The sequence below is a fragment of the Acomys minous genome, assembly GCF_964271855.1.
Source record: "Acomys minous genome assembly, chromosome: 16".
In the NCBI taxonomy this organism is placed as follows: Eukaryota; Metazoa; Chordata; class Mammalia; order Rodentia; family Muridae; genus Acomys; species Acomys minous.
In genome coordinates, this window is record NC_140498.1 from 74,925,971 (window position 1) to 74,943,975 (window position 18,005).

Here is an 18,005-nt window from a genome sequence, read left to right on the forward strand (position 1 = left end):
TGCCTTTGTTTTTGTTTTTTTTTTTTTAAGATTTATTTATTACATATACAGTGTTCTGCCTGCATGTACACCAGAAGAGGGAACCAGATCACTTTATAGATGGTTGTGAGCCACCATGTGGTTGCTGGGAATTGAACTCGGGACCTCTGGAAGAGCAGATGGTGCTCTTAACCACTGAGCCATCTCTCCAGCCCCTATGTCTTTGTTTAAACACCTTTTCTTGTGTGTTCATAGGGCTGTGTCTCTCTCTGCTGCTCTCCATCTTTGTTTTTTTTGTTTGTTAAGACAGTCACACTATGTAGCCCCTGGCTGGCCTGGAACTTGCTAAATAAACCAGGCTGGCCTTAAAGAGATCTGCCTGCTTGTTTCCTGGGTACAGGAATTAAACCACACTTGACCTCCAATTTATAAAAAAGTGTCTGAGTATATTCCACATGTAGGTACCTGCAGATTTCTGAAGACATCAAAGCACTTAACACTTTAGTAACAGCCAGGCATGGTGCTGCACACCTTTAATCCCAGCACTCCGGAGGCAGAGGCAGGCAGATCTCTGAGTTCGAGGCCAGTGTGGTCTACAAAGCGAGTCCAGGACAGCCCAGGCTAACAAAGAGAGACCGTCTTGAAAAAAACAACCAAACAAAAAGATTTCAGTAACAGACCTTTGTCTGTAGCAGTGTGCGTATTTTTCTTCCCTCTCCCCAAATAAGGACTCATGAGATTCAAAATATATTTACAAATCAAATACCTAAGCCATATAGCTAGGTTCCTCTGACAATTTAAAATAACGCACTTACACTATTGACATTCTGCCGTGTGGCTGGTTACCTGTGCCACGGTACCATGTGTCTGTCCTCCTCACACCTTCCTGGGTGAGTCGGCCACCCCTGCCTGGCTCTATCCTACAATCCTTTCTACTACTGGATGTCCCACCTTCTAGTCTCCCCTTCCCAGTCGGTCACAGGTTAACTAACCAGCGAAGCATCCACTAAAACACAAGATGTTCCTGCTACCCTTGTGCCCCATGTGAATGCTGGGAACACAACTAGGGTCCTCTGGCCGAGCAGTTCACCCTCAACTGCTGAGCAGCCACCTCATCCCTCCTGCATTATGAACAAGTAACTGTCACTGAACCTGGAAGTTTGCTGATTGGATACTTACTGACTAGTGAGCCCCAGGAATCCTGTCTCTTGACTGGCCAGCACTAGGATCACAGGCATCTGTCGTTGCCCTTGGCTTTTTACTTGGGTTTTGGGGAATCCAAACTCAGGTCCTCCAGCTTGCATGGCAGGCACTTTACCCACCCAGCCACCTCTGCCCGTGTGTGTGTGTGTGTGTGTGTGTGTGTGTGTGTGTGTGTGTGTGTGTGTGTGTGTGTCACAGTCAGAGGACAGCTCTGTGGAGCTGGTTCTCATTCCACCTTCATGAAGGCTCCAGGGAGGAATCTCAGGTGGCCAGGCTCGTGTGACAGGTACTTGACCAGCTCACCATCTTGCTAAGACCCTTTTGTCATTTTGAGTCTCGCCCTGTAACCCTCAATGTCTGGCACTAAATTCATGGCAATCCTTTGCCTCAGGACCCCAGGCCGGTGCCACCATGCTTGGCTCTGGTAAAGACCTTTCCGAGAAATGAAGATCAAGGTTCTTTTTTTTTTCTTCTTTTAATTTTTTGGAACAATATCTCTATGTAACAGTTCTGGCTGTCCTGGAACTCACTACGTAGATTCACCATGTTGGCCTTGAACTCAGAGATCTGCTGGCCTCTACTTCCCAAGTGCTGGGATTAAAGGTGTGCACCACCACCACCAGCCTTAAGATCAAAGTTCTTGGCTTACAAATCGAATCCAGGACAGCCTAGGCTACACAGAGAAACCATGTCTCGAAACACCAAAAAACAAACAAACAAACAAACAAACCAAAAAAAAAAAAAAACAGGGCTGGAGAGATGGCTCAGAGGTTAAGGGTACTGACTGCACCTCCAGAGGTCCTGAGTTCAATTCCCAGCAACCACATGGTAGTTCAGAACCATCTATAATGTGATCTGATGCCTTCTTCTGGCCTGCAGGTGTACATGCAGACAGAGCACTGTTTACATAATAATAAATAAATCTTTAAACAAACAAACAAACAAACAAGATCAAGGTTCTTAGTAATGACCCCGAGGTCCAGAGAGGAGCAGGATGTGCACTTCCTGTCTAGCCCCTTTCCTCGGACATCATAAATTCAGTCTGAGAAGAAATGACTGCCACAAGTTATATTAGAAGAAACACCTAGAACACAATTGTTAGACACTGACACAAGAGGGTCTTACATTTCCCAGGCTAGCTTGGACTTCCTATCAAGTGCTTGGCATTATAAGTTTGTGGGGCTGGGGAAATGGCTGAGCAGTTCTGGCTGTTCTTGTAGAGAACCGAGGTTCACTTCCCAGCACCCACATGAAGATGCACAACTCTCTGTAACACCCTTTCCAAGGTACCCAGCACCCCCTTCTGGTCTTCCCTGGCACTGCATGCACAGGGTGCACAGGCTTATGTGCGGGCAAAACACATAAAGTCAAAACAGATCAATCTTTAAAAACAAACAAACGAAACAAAACAAAGAGCCGAGCACCGTGTCTATGCCTGTAATACCAGCACTCCGGAGGCAGAGGCAGGTGGGTCACTGTGAGTTCGAGGCCAGCCTGGTCTACAAAGAGAGTTCCAGGACAGCCAGGGCTCCACAGAGAAACCCTGTCTCCAAAAAACAAAACAAAAACCCACAAAAAACCCAAAAACAACAAAAAATAAAAACAAAAATCACTCATACACATTAATAATCATGTTTAAAATTATGGTGCGTGTTACCGTGTTTGGCTTCATTTCTTAGGATTTATTTATTTTATTTATTTTATTTTTATTATCTTTTTTTTTTTTACAGTAGGCACAGGAATCAGCAGTTTATCAAACAGAAAACCAATAGCTGCTGCTACATTAAAAACTAGATTTGCAGGCCGGGCGTAGTGGCGCACGCCTTTAATCCCAGCACTCAGGAGGCAGAGGCAGGCGGATCTCTGTGAGTTCGAGGCCAGCCTAGTCTACAAAGTGAGTCCAGGATGGCCAAGGCTACACAGAGAAACCCTGTCTCGAAAAAAACAAAAACCAAAACAAAACAAAAAAACTAGATTTGCTTTTGCAAATGCTGTGGATAGAGACATCATAAAAGTTTTTAAATCTGTGCTTGGTTTTCCCCTAGGCTGCAGTAAATGTCAGGCAAATTAACTTTGTTTTGACTTGGGCATTTTTCTCCCTTGCCTGTAAATCCAGTTTTATTTATTTTTTAATAATTTTATTTATTATTGTGTATGCATGTGTGCAGTGCCTAGAAGGTATCTTTCTTTAGTTTGTCTCTCTGGCCTTGGCTGTCCTGGAACTCACTATACAGACCAGCTGGCCTTAAGCTCAGCGATCACCTGCCTCTGCCTCTGAGAGCTGGGATTAGAGGCGTGCGCATTCCTTTTGTGGAGTCAACTCTCTTCTTCCACCTTCTCCTGCTGCAGTCTCACCAGCCCCCGGGGCCTTCTACCATCAGGATCCAATAGGTAGAGACACTAGCTTTCCCCAGGGCCTCAGGCAATTAACTAAGCATTGTAAGACAAACATACTAAGGCTTCATCAGCAATAACACCAAGACTGAGGCCTCCCCACCATGCCCCGTGTCCAGGGGCTGAGGGTGAATCTGGACGCTGAGGAGCAGAGGTGTACTGGCAGCAACGTGGACATCTTCCAGAGCCCAGTCGTGTGCAGGTGAGGCTGTAGCCTAGCTGGCAGAGTGCTCATCTGACATACACAAGCTCAGGTTCCATTCCCAGGACTGCCTGATGCAAGCATGACACACACCTGCAACCCCGGTACTCAGCAGGCAGAGGCAGGAGGATTACAAATTCAAGGTCACCCACTGTGCAGGAGTTCAAAGTCAGTCTGGGCTACAAGAGACCCTATTCTCACAGAACACAAAACTATAGCAAGCTTGTTCTAGCAGAGTCTGAGGCACATCACCCCGTGACTGGAAGGCTGGACCCAGTTTCCTCGATGGAGGACGTCTCAACTCAACTGGCCACCGGAGCCATGGTCTTCTGACACAGCCTGGCCAGGAGCCCAGCCATCTGCAGCAAGGAGTTCACACCTTCCGCCACTTTCATGTGAGTGTATCCAATCTCCTGCAACGTAAACCGAAGGGAGCAAGTGGGTAAGCTGGGACCCTTTGTTCCTTTCCAGCTAACCAGTGGCGGGTCCCAAACAGACACACCGACCTCACAATGCAGCAGGGGGAGGGGCTGCATCCAGCTCCGCTCAAGTTCAGCCGTGCTGTAGAAGGGTGCTCCCAGGCTTAGGGGGCAAGCCCAGAGCTTCCAGTTTGCTAGGGTCTCACATCGCCCAGGCTGGTTTCAAGCTCAAGGATAGCCTGAGCTTCTGATTCTCCTGCCTCCATCTCCAGAGTGTTGAACTATGGCGGGCACATGGACACCCAGCTATTTTTGCTTTGCTCTTTTTTTTCTGTTTTGTTTGTAGACCAGGCTGACCTCGAACTCAAGAGATCCGCCTACCTCTGCCTCCCAAGTGCTAGGATTAAGGGCGTGCACCACCACCATGTATGAAGCATGCATTCTCCTAGCTGAGCCAGCCCCAGGCAGTCTTATAAACATACTCTTGTCTGCTTCGGTGGTCTCACGCCTGGGAACTCACCCAAGTAGAACAAGAACTTGGCTGGCAGTCATGGCGGCCCATGTGTGCCAGTGTGCAGTGGCTTTAGCCCCAGAAACCCAAATGCCTTTCCTGGAGAACAAGTGACCATGACAGAGTCACACAGCAGAATACTGCTCAGTGATAAGGGCCAGGCCATGGACACATGTCACAACAGATGCAGAAGGCACTGTGCACAGTGGAGAAGCCAGTGCAAGGTAGTATGGTGGCACACGCCTGTAGTCCCGGCTCAGACTACATTGTGAGACCTCCAACTGAAAAAAAGAAAAAGGCCACTGGACTCAAAAAAAAAGGCCAAAGTGCACAAGCTCTTCCCAAGCTCTGACTAACCTTGATGAACTCCAGTTTCAAGTATTCGGCCATCGGGAAGGTTTTACACACTCGGAAAATGTTGCCGATGACGTCTTCTGGTGAGTAGCCCAGGTGCCACAGGTGCGCAAGAATCTAGACAAAAGACCCAACAGGCTCTCAGCACTGAGCCGCAAGGACAGGGAGACGGAGTTGGTTGGACCTACAGTGGTCCTAGCCTTCACACCACAGGTAATGGCCTGGTTCAGGCGACCAGAGGCTTTGAGGGTCACCTGAACCTTACAGAGGGTGGGCCCCACGGATGCCTTGTGTCACCCAGCCCTCTGATCACCGCAGGTAGTTTAGCTCACTTCTCTAGCAGGCCCCACTGACTACAGATGGTCTATATCTTGCCTAGATCGCGTCTCTACCCAGAGTCTTCCAGGATGCCCTCACCAGCTAGCTGCCCCAGCCTCAGGCAGAAAGAGGCCCCTGCCTAATGGGACCAGACAACCAAAGCAGGACAGGATTTCATTAGTCCCCCACCTTCCCCCTCCCTGCCCACTTTCCCTAGCCTGGGGTTGTGTCTGGAGATAGCTCACTGGGCCGTGGCACCTTGGGATGGACCCCAGTACTGTTAGACAGGGACAGAGGGTTACTCAGCGGTCAGGCTCAGCTGTATTCTTCCCTCAGGAACCAGCCTCTGCCTCCACTGCAGTCCCCTGCTTGCCTACCATTTCTCATTTAGTCCAACCTTGCCCTGACCCTGGTTGACTGAGTGTACTGGCTGCTTTTGTGTGCCAACTTGACACAGCTAGAGTCATCAGACAGGAAGGAGCCTCAGTTGAGGAAATGCCTCCATAAGCTCCAGCTTTACAGCATTTTCTCAATTAGTGATCAGTGGGGAGGGCCTAGTCCGGGGTGAGCATGCCATTCCTGGGCTGGTGGTCTTGTGTGCTATACGAACCAGGCAGAGCAAGCCAGTAAGCAGCACCCCTCCATGGCCTCCGCATCAGCTCCTGCCTCCAGGTTCCTGTCCTGTGTGAGTTCTTGCCCTGACTGCCTTCAATTATGAGCAACAATACAGAAGTATAAGCTAAATAACACCCACCCCCGCCCCGAAACGTGCTTTTTGGTCATGGTAGTTTGTCACAGCAACAGAAACCTTGACTAAGACACTGGGACTGATAAACCTGTGATCAGATAAAGGGTCTGCAATCACACCCCTGGCACTAGTCATCCAAACCCACTGGCGGCTGCTCAGGGAACCAGCCTCCCCCTACCCCCAACCACACACACTAGACCCTTCCTGACCCCTCCTCTTCCAGAAAAAAAGGACTGCTGGGTTCCCGGTTGGCCCTCAACATGATTCTCAGGAAGACAGAGCAGGATGTGACATGTTCCCCTATCCAGGACAATGTGACATCACTGGAGAGGCTCTCAGGCGGAGAAGCCTCTTGTGGAGGATGTAACTCCAGTAGGCCATGACGCTGGCTTCCATCCAGGTCTGCCACTTGCAGTGTGGCTTGGGGCAGGGAACCAGCCCCTGTGAATCAGTTTCATGGTTTGTGAAATACCGCTTGGTGCCCTGAGGGTGGCGCTGTTCTGGGAGGGAGTGGCATTTAGGAGGTGGAGCTTCTGTAGCTAGGCTTCTGATCAATCAAGATGTGAGGCATCTTATGGGGGCTGGAGAGATGGCTCCGTGGTTAAGAGCACTGGCTGTTTTTCTAGGTCCCGGGCTCAATTCCCAGCACCCACATGGCAGTTCACAACTTTATCTCTGGTCTTAGGGGCCCAATGCCCTTTGCTGGACTCCATGGCCATCAGACACATGCACACAGACTACATGCAGGCAAAACACTCATACACATTAAAAAAAAATAAAAAAATAAAAAAATAAAAAAATAAAAAGGTGTACGATGTCTTAGCCATGCTCCAGCCACCATGAGCTCTGCATGCTTCCTGCTGTGCCAGGTAGCTCCCTCTCCACCTGAGTCCCACTGTGGCGGCCTCTGCTGAGCTGCTTCTGTCAGGGTTCTGGCTGAGGGACGAGCAAAGTAAGGAAAGTTCACCCGAAGCTGAGAGTGATTCTAAGGGTTAAGGGCAGTGACACAGAGGCCTGGAGCCCCCATGGGCTCCTGGCAATAGCTCAAGAGACACAGGCACCATGGAAACGGGAGACAGGGGCCCACCTTGTAGGCCTCATCGATGTTGGCATCCACGCAGTGCTGGAGCATCTCCTTCACCAGCAGGGGGTGGGGCTCGTCACAGACCTAAGAGAACGAGCAGGAGACACAGCATCATGGATCCCCACAGACTAGTTTTCACCAAGTCTCCAGCAACTGGAATGGGATTTAGGGACACCCTTCTGATTACCAAAGATACCCCCAAATATGACAGCTCCTGATGAGGTTAAATTGTTGATATCCAAAATGAATGAGCCATAAAGCAACCAAAGGCCCCCAAAGACTCTCTGCTTGGGTGGCATCAAAGGCACAGTTTTAGGCATGGTGGCATGTGCCTGTGACCTCAAAACTCAGGAGGACCTCAAATTCAAGCCCAGTCTGGGCCACACATTGAGACCTGTCTCTAAAATAGATGAATAAGCTGGTGATGGTGACACACGCTTGTGATTCCAGCAGTAGGGTCAGAAGTTCAAGGCCAGCTCGGGTACATGGTCTGGGCTACAGAATCTGGCTCAAAAAGAAAAGAAAAAAGGTTGGAGAGAGGCTCAGGGAGAACAAGTCACTTCAGACCAGCCAGCAGAGGCCAGCCCTTTGCACAGGAGAGGGTGAGAGCATCTCTGCAGGGAGGTGATGAGGGAGACAAAGCTATGGTAGAAAAAACAAGAGGCAAGGACCGAACACTGTCTGGAGCCCACCTCACAGAGCTGAGCACCTGTCACCTTTGTCCTCCTTCCTTAGAGCCTCCTGACGGCTGGTACCACAGGTGGGCATGCCTGGTTCACATGGTGCTGGGTATTAACCCAGGCAAACACACTATAAATTAGATACACACGCCCAGGCCTGCCTTCCCTTCTTTTTGAGGTAGGTGTTACTCTGTGGCTGAAGCTAGTCTAGAACTTTCCATTCTTTTGCTGCAGCCTCCCAAATGCTGGGATCACAGGTGTGGAGCACCACGCCCAGCCCTATTTCCGCCCAATGGTTGTGCAGGTCCACTGTGCTGCAGACCAGCCCTCTCCCAGCCCTGGTACCTTGAATACATTCTCGCTGTTGATGTAGCCAAATCCTGAGAAGGTGGACTGCAAGTTGTTCAGGGCCTGGAGACAAGGAACATATCCAGGGTGGCTACGATGTCTTCCCCTGTCCTATCAGAGACCCTATGCCCACCCTCCAGCAGCTCACACCCTGCAGGGTGCTGGGTCTTCCATCTTCATCTTAGCCAGACTTGGTACAATAGTCATTCCCCAATCTCAATTTGTAAGGGCAGTTGTGCTGGCTAGTCACATGTCATCTGAACTGAGGGAACCTCAGCTTGGAAAACACCTCCATAAGATGTATTTTCTCCATTAGTGATCAATGGGGGGGGGGCAGCCCATGGTGGGTGGTGTCATCCCTGGGCTGGTGGTCCTGGGTGCTATAAGAAAGCAGGCTGAGCAAGCCATGAGGAGCAAGCCAGTAAGCAGCATTCCTCCATGGCCTCTGCACCAGCTCCTGCCCTGACTTCCTTTGGTGATGAACAGTGGTGTGAAAGAGTAAACTGGATAACCCTTTCCTCCCCAACTTGTTTTTTGGTCATGGTGTTTCATCGCAGCCACAGGAATCCCAACAGTCAGTAACAGTCACCCACCAACCTGGCGCATGTCCCCCTGGGCTGTGAAAATAATGGCCTCCAGGCCATCATCTGTGTACGGCACTTTTTCCTTCTCAATGACATTCATGAGCCTGGTGAGGACCTGAGCATCAGTGAGCTTGGTGTAGCGGAGTACTGCACAGCGGGACTGGATGGGCTCTGGAGGGAGACAGCAGAGTGAGGGCTCCCGGGCAAGGCTGAGCCCAGTGCCAAACCACCAGATAAGAACTAGATGAAAGCCGGGCGTGGTGGCGCACGCCTTTAATCCCAGCACTTGGGAGGCAGAGGCAGGCGGATCGCTGTGCGTTTGAGGCCAGCCTGGTCTACAAAGTGAGTCCAGGACAGCCAAGGCTACACAGAGAAACCCTGTCTGGAAAAACCAAAAACGAACAAACAAAAAAGTAAAGAAATAAAAAGGAGCCTTACTAGATGCCGCTGCCCAGGTTGCCCGCTCACCTATGATTTTGTCTGAAGCGTTACAAGCCAGAGCGAAGCGGGTCGTCTTGGAGTAGATTTCCATGGTTCTCCTGAGGGCCTGCTGGGCACCGTCCGTCATGCTGACGCAAGCATAAGAGAGAGGTGGGTGCCAGGTCAAGCTCATGACCCTTGTGTTCTGGGTGACCTGGTGTTCTGGGATGGAGGACTGGAAACCTTAGGCTAGCCTGGGCTACTTGGGGAAACACACCTGTCTGCTTCATCCAGAATGATGATCTTATGTCGGCCCTTGGGAAGGGTGACTTTCTGCTGGGCGAACATTTTGATTTTATTCCTCACCACGTCAATGCCCCTGAAACACAAGGAATGCATGTATCACAAACCAAGAACTTTTTATTGTCATGGGGAGGGGTGAGGGTGGGGGAGAGAGAGTGTGAGTGCTCGTGTGAGTGAGTGTGCGTGTGAGTGAGTGCGCGTGTGAGTGTGCGTGTGTAGGTCAGAAGAAGTTTCAAGACTCAGTTCCCCTTCCACTTTGAGTTCTACGGGCTGAACCGGGGCTCTCAGGCTTGCACAGCAAGGGTGTTTATCCACTGAGCCATCTTGGTGGCCCTATGTGTCTTTGTAGATGCACAGCATGTGCAGGGGCTGAGGGGGCCTGTAGAGGCCAGAAGGTGCCAGAACCCCCATGCAGTTGCAAGCTGCACGAAAAGGAATCCTGGGACTCTGCAAGAGCAGCATGTTCTTTTTCAAGACAGGGTTTCTCTGTGGCGCCTTGGCTATCCTGGAACTTGCTCTGTAGACCAGGCTGGCCTCAAACTCAGAGATATGCCTGCTTTTGTCTCCCGAGTGCTGGGATCAAAGGCGTGCACCACCACACCCAGCCTGTTTTGAGAGAGGATCTTCACATGGCATCTGGGTGGACCTGGAACTCTGAATCCACCCGCCTCCTTCTCCCACACAGCTCACAGCTCACAGGGGGCTGGGAAATCCTCCTCACACCCCTGAGGGCTCCAGGGCCTTATTTTAGCTTGGGACATGAGCTAACAGTCAGACACGCAGAGCAGAAGGTGTGCTGTGGCTGCCGGGGTACAGAAGGGAATTGAGGAGCGCTTGAAGGCAGTTTCAGTTTTGTAAGTGCAAAAAGCTGTTGCACAATACCACGAACATAGTAACATGGCCAAAGCGGTTTCAGCTGAGCATGGTGGTGCACGCCTTTAATCCCAGCACTCAGCCGGCAGACGCAGGTGGAGTTGTGAGTTGCCATGTGGTTGCTGGGAACTGAACCCAAGACCTCTAGAAGCGCAGTCACTGTTCTTAACCACTAAGCCACCTCTCTAGCCCCTACTTTGGGACATTTTCGTCAAAACAAGGGACTCTGTAGGTGCTCCTCAGACACTTGGACCAGGCAACGAGTCCCCTGTTAAATGTGGGGCCAGTGAAGCAAGTGCCAGGCACAAGCTAGACCTAGGCAGACCTCCTCCACTCAGGCACAGCAGGAGGCCTCCGCCTTCCCTCCCAATGTACCTGTCATTTGATGCATTGAGCTCCAGAACCGCATCCTTCAGGGCCGGGCCCAGCAGCGCTCTCGCCAAGCAGAGGATGCTGGTCGTTTTGCCGGTTCCTGGGGGACCCTGTGGGCAAGAGCTCCCCTAATTGCTTCACGAAAGAAGGACCCAGAGGCTGGAGAGACAGCTCAGCAGGTAAGAGCACTGGCTGTTTGTGCAGAGGACCTGGGTTCCATTCCCCGTGCCCCAAACTGTAGGTAACTCCAGGGGATCCATCACCACCACCCCACCCTCCAGGGCACCAGGCACGCCTAAGGTACATACACACACACACACACACACACACACACACACACACACACACACAGTCACCATCACCCCACCCTCCAGGGCACCAGGCACACCTAAGGTACACACACACACACACACACACACACACACACACACACACACACAGAGTCACCATCACCCCACCCTCCAGGGCACCAGGCACACCTAAGGTACACACACACACACACACACACACACACACACACACACAGTCACCACCACCCCACCCTCCAGGGCCCCAGGCACACCTAAGGTACACACACACACACACACACACACACACACACACACACACACACACAGTCACCACCACTACCCCACCCTCCAGGGCACCAGGCATGCCTAAGGTACACACACACACACACACACACACACACACACACACACACACACAGTCACCACCACTACCCCACCCTCCAGGGCACCAGGCATGCCTAAGGTACACACACACACACACACACACACACACACAGTCACCACCACCCCACCCTCCAGGGCACCAGGCATGCCTAAGGTACACACACACACACACACACACACACACACACACACACACACAGTCACCACCACTACCCCACCCTCCAGGGCACCAGGCATGCCTAAGGTACACACACACACACACACACACACACACACACACACACAGTCACCACCACCCCACCCTCCAGGGCACCAGGCATGCCTAAGGTACACACACACACACACACACACACACACACACACACACAGTCACCACCACTACCCCACCCTCCAGGGCACCAGGCATACCTAAGGTACACACACACACACACACACACACACACACACACACACACACACACACAGTCACCACCACCCCTCCAGGGCACCAGGCACACCTAAGGTACACACACACACACACACACACACACACACACACACACACACAGTCACCACTACCCCACCCTCTAGGGCACCAGGCACGCCTAAGGTACACACACACACATACACACACACACACACACACACACACACACACACACACACACAGTCACCACCACCCCACCCTCCAGGGCACCAGGTACACCTAAGGCACACACACACACACACACACACACACAGTCACCACCACCCCACCCTCCAGGGCACCAGGCACACCTAAGGTACACACACACACACACACACACACACACACACACTCACCACCACCACCCCACCCTCCAGGGCACCAGGCACACCTAAGGTGCACACACACACACACACACACACACACACACACACACACACACACTCACCACCACCACCCCACCCTCCAGGGCACCAGGCATACCTAAGGTACACACACACACACACACACACACACACACACACACACACTCACCACCACTACCCCACCCTCCAGGGCACCAGGCATGCCTAAGGTGCACACACAGATGCAGACACAACAGCCATACACATACAAATTAAGCAACTGATTTTAATGTTGATCTTGCATTCCCACAATTCCCCACTGATAGCAATGATCCCCTGACTCCCCAACAACCCAGCCAGGGACCTATGGGCCTCCCCAGGGAATGCAAGATACCCAGAGGACCAGTCCCAAGTACTCACAGCGATGATGATATTGGGCACATTGCCTTCTTTTGCAAAGACCTGAGTAAAATGTTCATTAAGTTAGGTGTAGTTGTGCACGCTCCTACTTTCAGCACTGAAGAGGTTTAAACAGGAAGATCAGGAACTCATGCCACTTTAGACTACATGTCAGAACCCTGTCTCAAAACAAATACATTAAGGCCGGGCGTCGTGGTGCAATCTTTTAATCCCAGCACTTGGGAGGTAGAGGCAGGTGGGTGGGTCACTGTGAGTTTGAGGCCAGCCTGGTCTACAAAGTGAATCCAAGACAGCCAAGGCTACACAGAGAAACCCTGTCTCCAAAAACAAAACAAACAAACAAACAAACAAAAAAAATATATATATATCTCCAGGGTGAGGTAGCTCAAGCCTTTAATCCTACACTTGGGAAGCAAAGGCAGGTAGATCTCTGTGAGTTAGAAGTCAGCCTGGGCTACATAGCAAGTTCCAGGCCAGCTAGGACTACACATTGAGATCCTGTCTCAAAAAAGCAAGCAAGTGAGGCTCCAGAGATAGCTCAGAGGTTAAGAGCACTGTCTGCTCTTCCAAAGGTCTTGAGTTCAATTCCCAGCAACCTCATGGTGGCTCACAACCATCTATAATGAGATTTGGTGCCCTCTTCTGGCCTGAAGATGTACATGCAGGCAGAACACTGTCTATGCAATAATTAAAAAAACAAAAAACAAGCAAACAAAAAAACCCAAAAGTAAGCAACAACAACAACAACAAAACAGAGGTCAACAAGATGGCTCAGCAGATAAAGGCACTTGCAAAGGTTAACAAGCCAAGTTCACTCATCCATTATCAGGCCCCACTGTGTAGCAGAAGAGAACCAAACCGGATCTCCACTGAGGTAGGAAGACCCACCCAAAATATGGCTGGTACCGGCTGGGGTCCTGGACTCAATGAAATGGAGAAATCGAGCTAAGTGAGCAGCAGCATTCATCTCTCTCTCTCTCTTCTTCCTGACTATGGATGCAATGTGAGCAGCTGCCTCATGCTGCTCCTCCCGGGCCTCCCCCACCATGATGGACTGTGTGCCCTCAGACTGTGAGCCAAAGCCAAAGCAACTCTTCTTTGCTTCCGTTCTGTTTTCCAGGTACTTTGTCACCTCATCGAGGAATAGGTGGCACAGCCTCTCCTTCACTATCTCAGCCATCTTGCTCCAATCACCACAAGCTTATCAGATCTGCAGCATAACGTCAAGGGGATTGCAGAGTCCCTTACCTCCAGCCTGCTCACAGTGTCTTCATTTCCCACTATTTCATTGAGCTTTACTGGCCTGTATTTTTCAACCCTGTTTGAGGAAAAAGCAAATATTGACATGGCTATCCTCTGAGTACCCAGAAAACAGGGCAGAAAGGGCAACCCTGCACATTCTAGCAGGATGGGACTATGTTGCCTGTAATGCCAACACGGGGGCCCCTGCCACATACACAAACCACCTCAAAGACAAAGAAATAAGAAACTAGCAAGATGGCTTGGCATGTAAAGGCACTGAAGGCAAAGCCAGTCTGCCTTAGTTCAATCCTTAGAAGCAAGACGGTGGAAGAAAAGAGTGGATTTCCCTCACATGAATACATGGGACTCGTTATGTATAGCACATACATCTACAAAATAAAGAAATAGCCATGGGCTGGAGAGATGGCTCAGTGGTTTGAGAACACTGGCTGCTCTTCCATATTAGGTCCAGGGTTCAATTCTCTGGTCTGCACCCACATGGCAATTCACAGCTCTTTGTGATTCCAGCTCCTGGGGATGCACCTTCACACAGACATATATGCAGGAAAACACCAATGTACAGTAGTGGCAGAAACTGCAATCCCAGGAATCCTGGGGGTGGAGGTAGGAGGTTCAGAAGCTCAAGGTTATCCTTGACTACATAACAAGTACAAGGCTAGTCTGGGCTAAACTCTGAATAAGCTTAACAATAACAACAGCAACAACAGTAATAACAGCAACGGCTATAGAGATGACTCAGGGTTAAGATGGCTTGCTGCAGCCAGGCAAGGTCACGCACACTTTATCCCAGCACTCTGGCAGGTAGAGGTGGTGAATATCTGTGAATTCAAGGCCAGCCTGGTCTACAAAGCGAGTCCAGGACAGCCAGGGCTACAACAGAGAAACTCTGTCTCAAAACAAAAACAAAAACAAGATGGCTTGCTGCTGCAGAAGACCAGGTTCAAGGTCTAACATCCACACAATGGCTCACAACCTCCTGGGACTTTTAATTCCAAGGAATTCCAAGCCCCTCTCCTGGCCTCTTCATGTCTGCATGCACACAGTGCCCATATGTACACAAGAGAGAACACAAAATAAAATGAATCTCAAAAGACCAAAACCAAAAGAGGAGCAAGATGGCTCAGTGGTTAAGGGTGCTTCCTGACAGCCCTGACCACCTGAGTTCAATCCCTGGGACCCAAACAATAGGAGAGGTTGTTCATGGCAGGGGCCCCCAGGAAATGCAAAAAGAAAAGGCTTTAAATGAAAAAAGGTAACAGAACATTTGCTATGAATTGGCTCTTTGCCTGTCCACACGGACAGACGGATGGACACACACACAACTATAAAAGGGTCATGCACAGGTGACAACCATTTGCAGGGCCTGGCAGGTACCAGGTGATAAACCAGGTGTATCCCCACTTATGCTATACCAAATGATGTAAGTGCTGCATCTCCAGGGAGTCTGTTGTGCCAGACTCTGCTACTGCACCAGCACGCTGACTCTTGTCTCTTTCTAGTATAGTTCTGGCCTATGACCTTGACGCCTGTGTGGGCAGTTCTTAAGCAATTTTGAAGTGAATATTATTGTTCCCTCAGGGCTGGAGAGGTGGCTCAGTGTTTAAGAGCACCGGTGGCTCTTCCAGAAGACCCAGGTTCAATTCCTAGCACCCACATGGCAGCTCACAACCATCTACTGACCCCAGTTTCAGGGGATCCAAGGCCTTCTCCACCTGAGGGCACTGAATACACCCACAGACATAAAATACATTAAAAACAAAACCAAAAACACTTGTGCCCGCTTGAAATCTATTTACTTATAGAGAGGGTCTCCTGTAGCCCAGGCTAGCCTGGAACTCACTATGTGACAAAGGATGGCCTTGATCTCCCCATCCCCCAGTTCTAGGGATAGAGGCACATATCACTGTAACCAGCTTGCGCAGTGCTGCGGATGGAAATGTGGGTTTTCTGAGTGGCAGGGAGCAGCTTATCAACTGGGCCACATCTCCAGATGGCCTGGAACTCATGACCCTTCTATCCCAGCCTCCTGACCACTAGGTTCTGCCTTCTACCTTTCCCAGCTCTGTGGTAGTAGATTTACCACAATCTGACCATCAGGCGTTTGCTCTTCATTAGTCTTCTCCTCCTTTCTCTATTTTTGGAGGCAGGGCTTCACCCTTGCCAATCTGGAACTCCCTATGTAAGCCAGGCTGGCACTGACCTCAGAAATCCACCAACACCTGCCTCACGAGCACTTTATGTTTGTTTTCTTTAAACATATTACTTTTGTGTGCCACAGCACGGGTGTGGGGGTCAGAGAACAACTCTGGGAGTTGCTTCTCTCCTTCCAACATGTAGGATCCAGGGATGAAATTCAGGCTACAAGCACTCTCTGATGCTTTGAGCCATCTCACACGGACATTTTTGGAGACAAGGACTCATATAGCCAGGCTGGCCTGAAACTCACTATGTAGCTAAAGATGATCTATATGCTATTCCAAGTGGATACCCATTTTCTTTGTACTTATTTCTGTGGCTACCAGGCAACATCCTGGGTCCTCCCCTGGCCCCACTCCCCACTCCTGAGCGCTGGGGATGGAGCTCTAGGCCCTGAGCATGCCAGGCAAGTGTTGTGCCACTGACTAGTATTTCCAGCTTCCTTAATATTTTTCCTAATATTATTCTAGATCAGTGGTTCTCAACCTGTGCGTGGCAACCCCTTGGCGAACATTGGACCACCCCTTTAACAGGGGTTGCCTAAGACCACAGGTAAACACAGATACTGACATGACAGTTCATAACAGCAGCAAAATTACAGGTGCAAAAGAGTCGCATTAGGGCGGTTGAGAGCCACTGCTCCGGTCGGCCCAGATCCTTCAGTGAACTAAGGAACCTCTCTGCTGTCTGGTGCCACAGACCTTACATTTGATAAAGAAAGCCTGGTACTGGGGTACCTCTGTGATAGAGTGTGCTTTTGTACAAATGCCTGGAATCAATTTCCAGCCCCCACCCCCACCCCCAAATAAGACTAGAAATAGTGATGCACACCTGTACATAAGTGGAAGAGACAGTAGGGTTAGAATTTAAGGTCATCTTGGCTATATATAGAAAGTTCACAGCTAGCTTAAGGTAGTAAGACCTGTCTTAAGATAAATAAAAATGTGAAACTGGTGTGTGTGTCTATGTGTTTGAAACAGGGTTTCTCTGTGTCTGACTGGCCTCAAACTCTGACTTAATGTTGGCATTAAAGGCATGCACCACCACGGCCCCGCTGAAGCTGATTTATTTCAGATGAGATTTTAAATAAATAACAAAAAAGAGTAAGTGGCCATTAGCATTGCACTGCATTGCTAAGTGACAGGTAACTCCGAGACACACCTAGTCTTCAGTTTCCATAAATAAAAACCTCTACCTTGGCCTGGTGGCGCACACCTGTCATTCTAGCTCTCGGGAAGCTGAGGCAGGCTCACTGCTCAAAGTCCAAGACCAGCTTGGGATGCACAGTGAAATCCAGGGCTGTGAACTGGACTCAGTCCGCAGAATGCTTGTTTAGCATACACGAAGCTTTGTGTTCCATGCCCAGCATGCATCGTGTTAGTAATGCATGCCTGTCATCCTCCGAGGGGAGGCAGAAGGATCAAGTTCAAAGTTATCCTCTGTTACATACTGAATTCGAGACCGCCCAGGGTTATACAATACACTGTTTCAAAAAAGAAAGCGAAGAAAAACAGAAACCCGACTTCAAAAAGAAAAAGGGAAAGGAAAATCTGCCCTTCTGGGGACATCTGCACGTTCGGTGTCCCCCCAGACCCAGCCCGAAACCGGGTCCCTGGAGCTCTCGGCCCGCCCTCACTCGCCATCACCTCTACGCGCGCGTTATTATGGTCGCGCGCTCACCACGGCAGCTCGTAGTGGCTGGCGCCGCCCGCGGTCTTGCTGGGGACAGGCGAAGGCTCGTGAGCCCCGCTCATGGCCGCGCCACTGCCACTCTCCTGGACCTCCATTCCGGCGCCTGCTCTTCCCGCCACCCGAAGCTCCGCCCCGTGACGCTTTCACGGAAGTGTGGGCCTTGGTTTCCGGGCAACGCC

At 50.5% G+C, this 18,005-nt stretch overlaps 1 protein-coding gene and 1 long non-coding RNA gene across 3 annotated transcripts; both read right to left on the bottom strand.

The window, feature by feature from the left end:
- Window positions 1-2,843: 2,843 nt before the first annotated feature.
- RFC2 (replication factor C subunit 2) lies at window positions 2,844-17,972 on the bottom strand. Its single transcript, XM_084764651.1, has 11 exons — window positions 17,815-17,972; window positions 13,924-13,993; window positions 12,676-12,717; window positions 10,796-10,902; window positions 9,522-9,623; window positions 9,293-9,393; window positions 8,838-8,995; window positions 8,238-8,303; window positions 7,216-7,296; window positions 5,066-5,179; window positions 2,844-4,191 (listed from the first exon to the last, which is right to left on the bottom strand). The coding sequence occupies exons 1-11, from the start codon at window positions 17,919-17,921 to the stop codon at window positions 4,081-4,083; spliced, it is 1,059 nt and encodes a 352-aa protein (XP_084620777.1). The 5' UTR covers window positions 17,922-17,972; the 3' UTR covers window positions 2,844-4,080.
- LOC311587631 lies at window positions 11,286-12,669 on the bottom strand. 2 transcript variants are annotated; one of them, XR_014775919.1, is made up of 2 exons: window positions 12,452-12,669; window positions 11,286-12,262 (listed from the first exon to the last, which is right to left on the bottom strand). It is a non-coding gene; the product is annotated as an uncharacterized lncRNA (long non-coding RNA). The 2 variants fall into 2 exon arrangements; XR_014775920.1 differs by having other exon boundaries at window positions 12,366-12,669.
- Window positions 17,973-18,005: the final 33 nt, after the last annotated feature.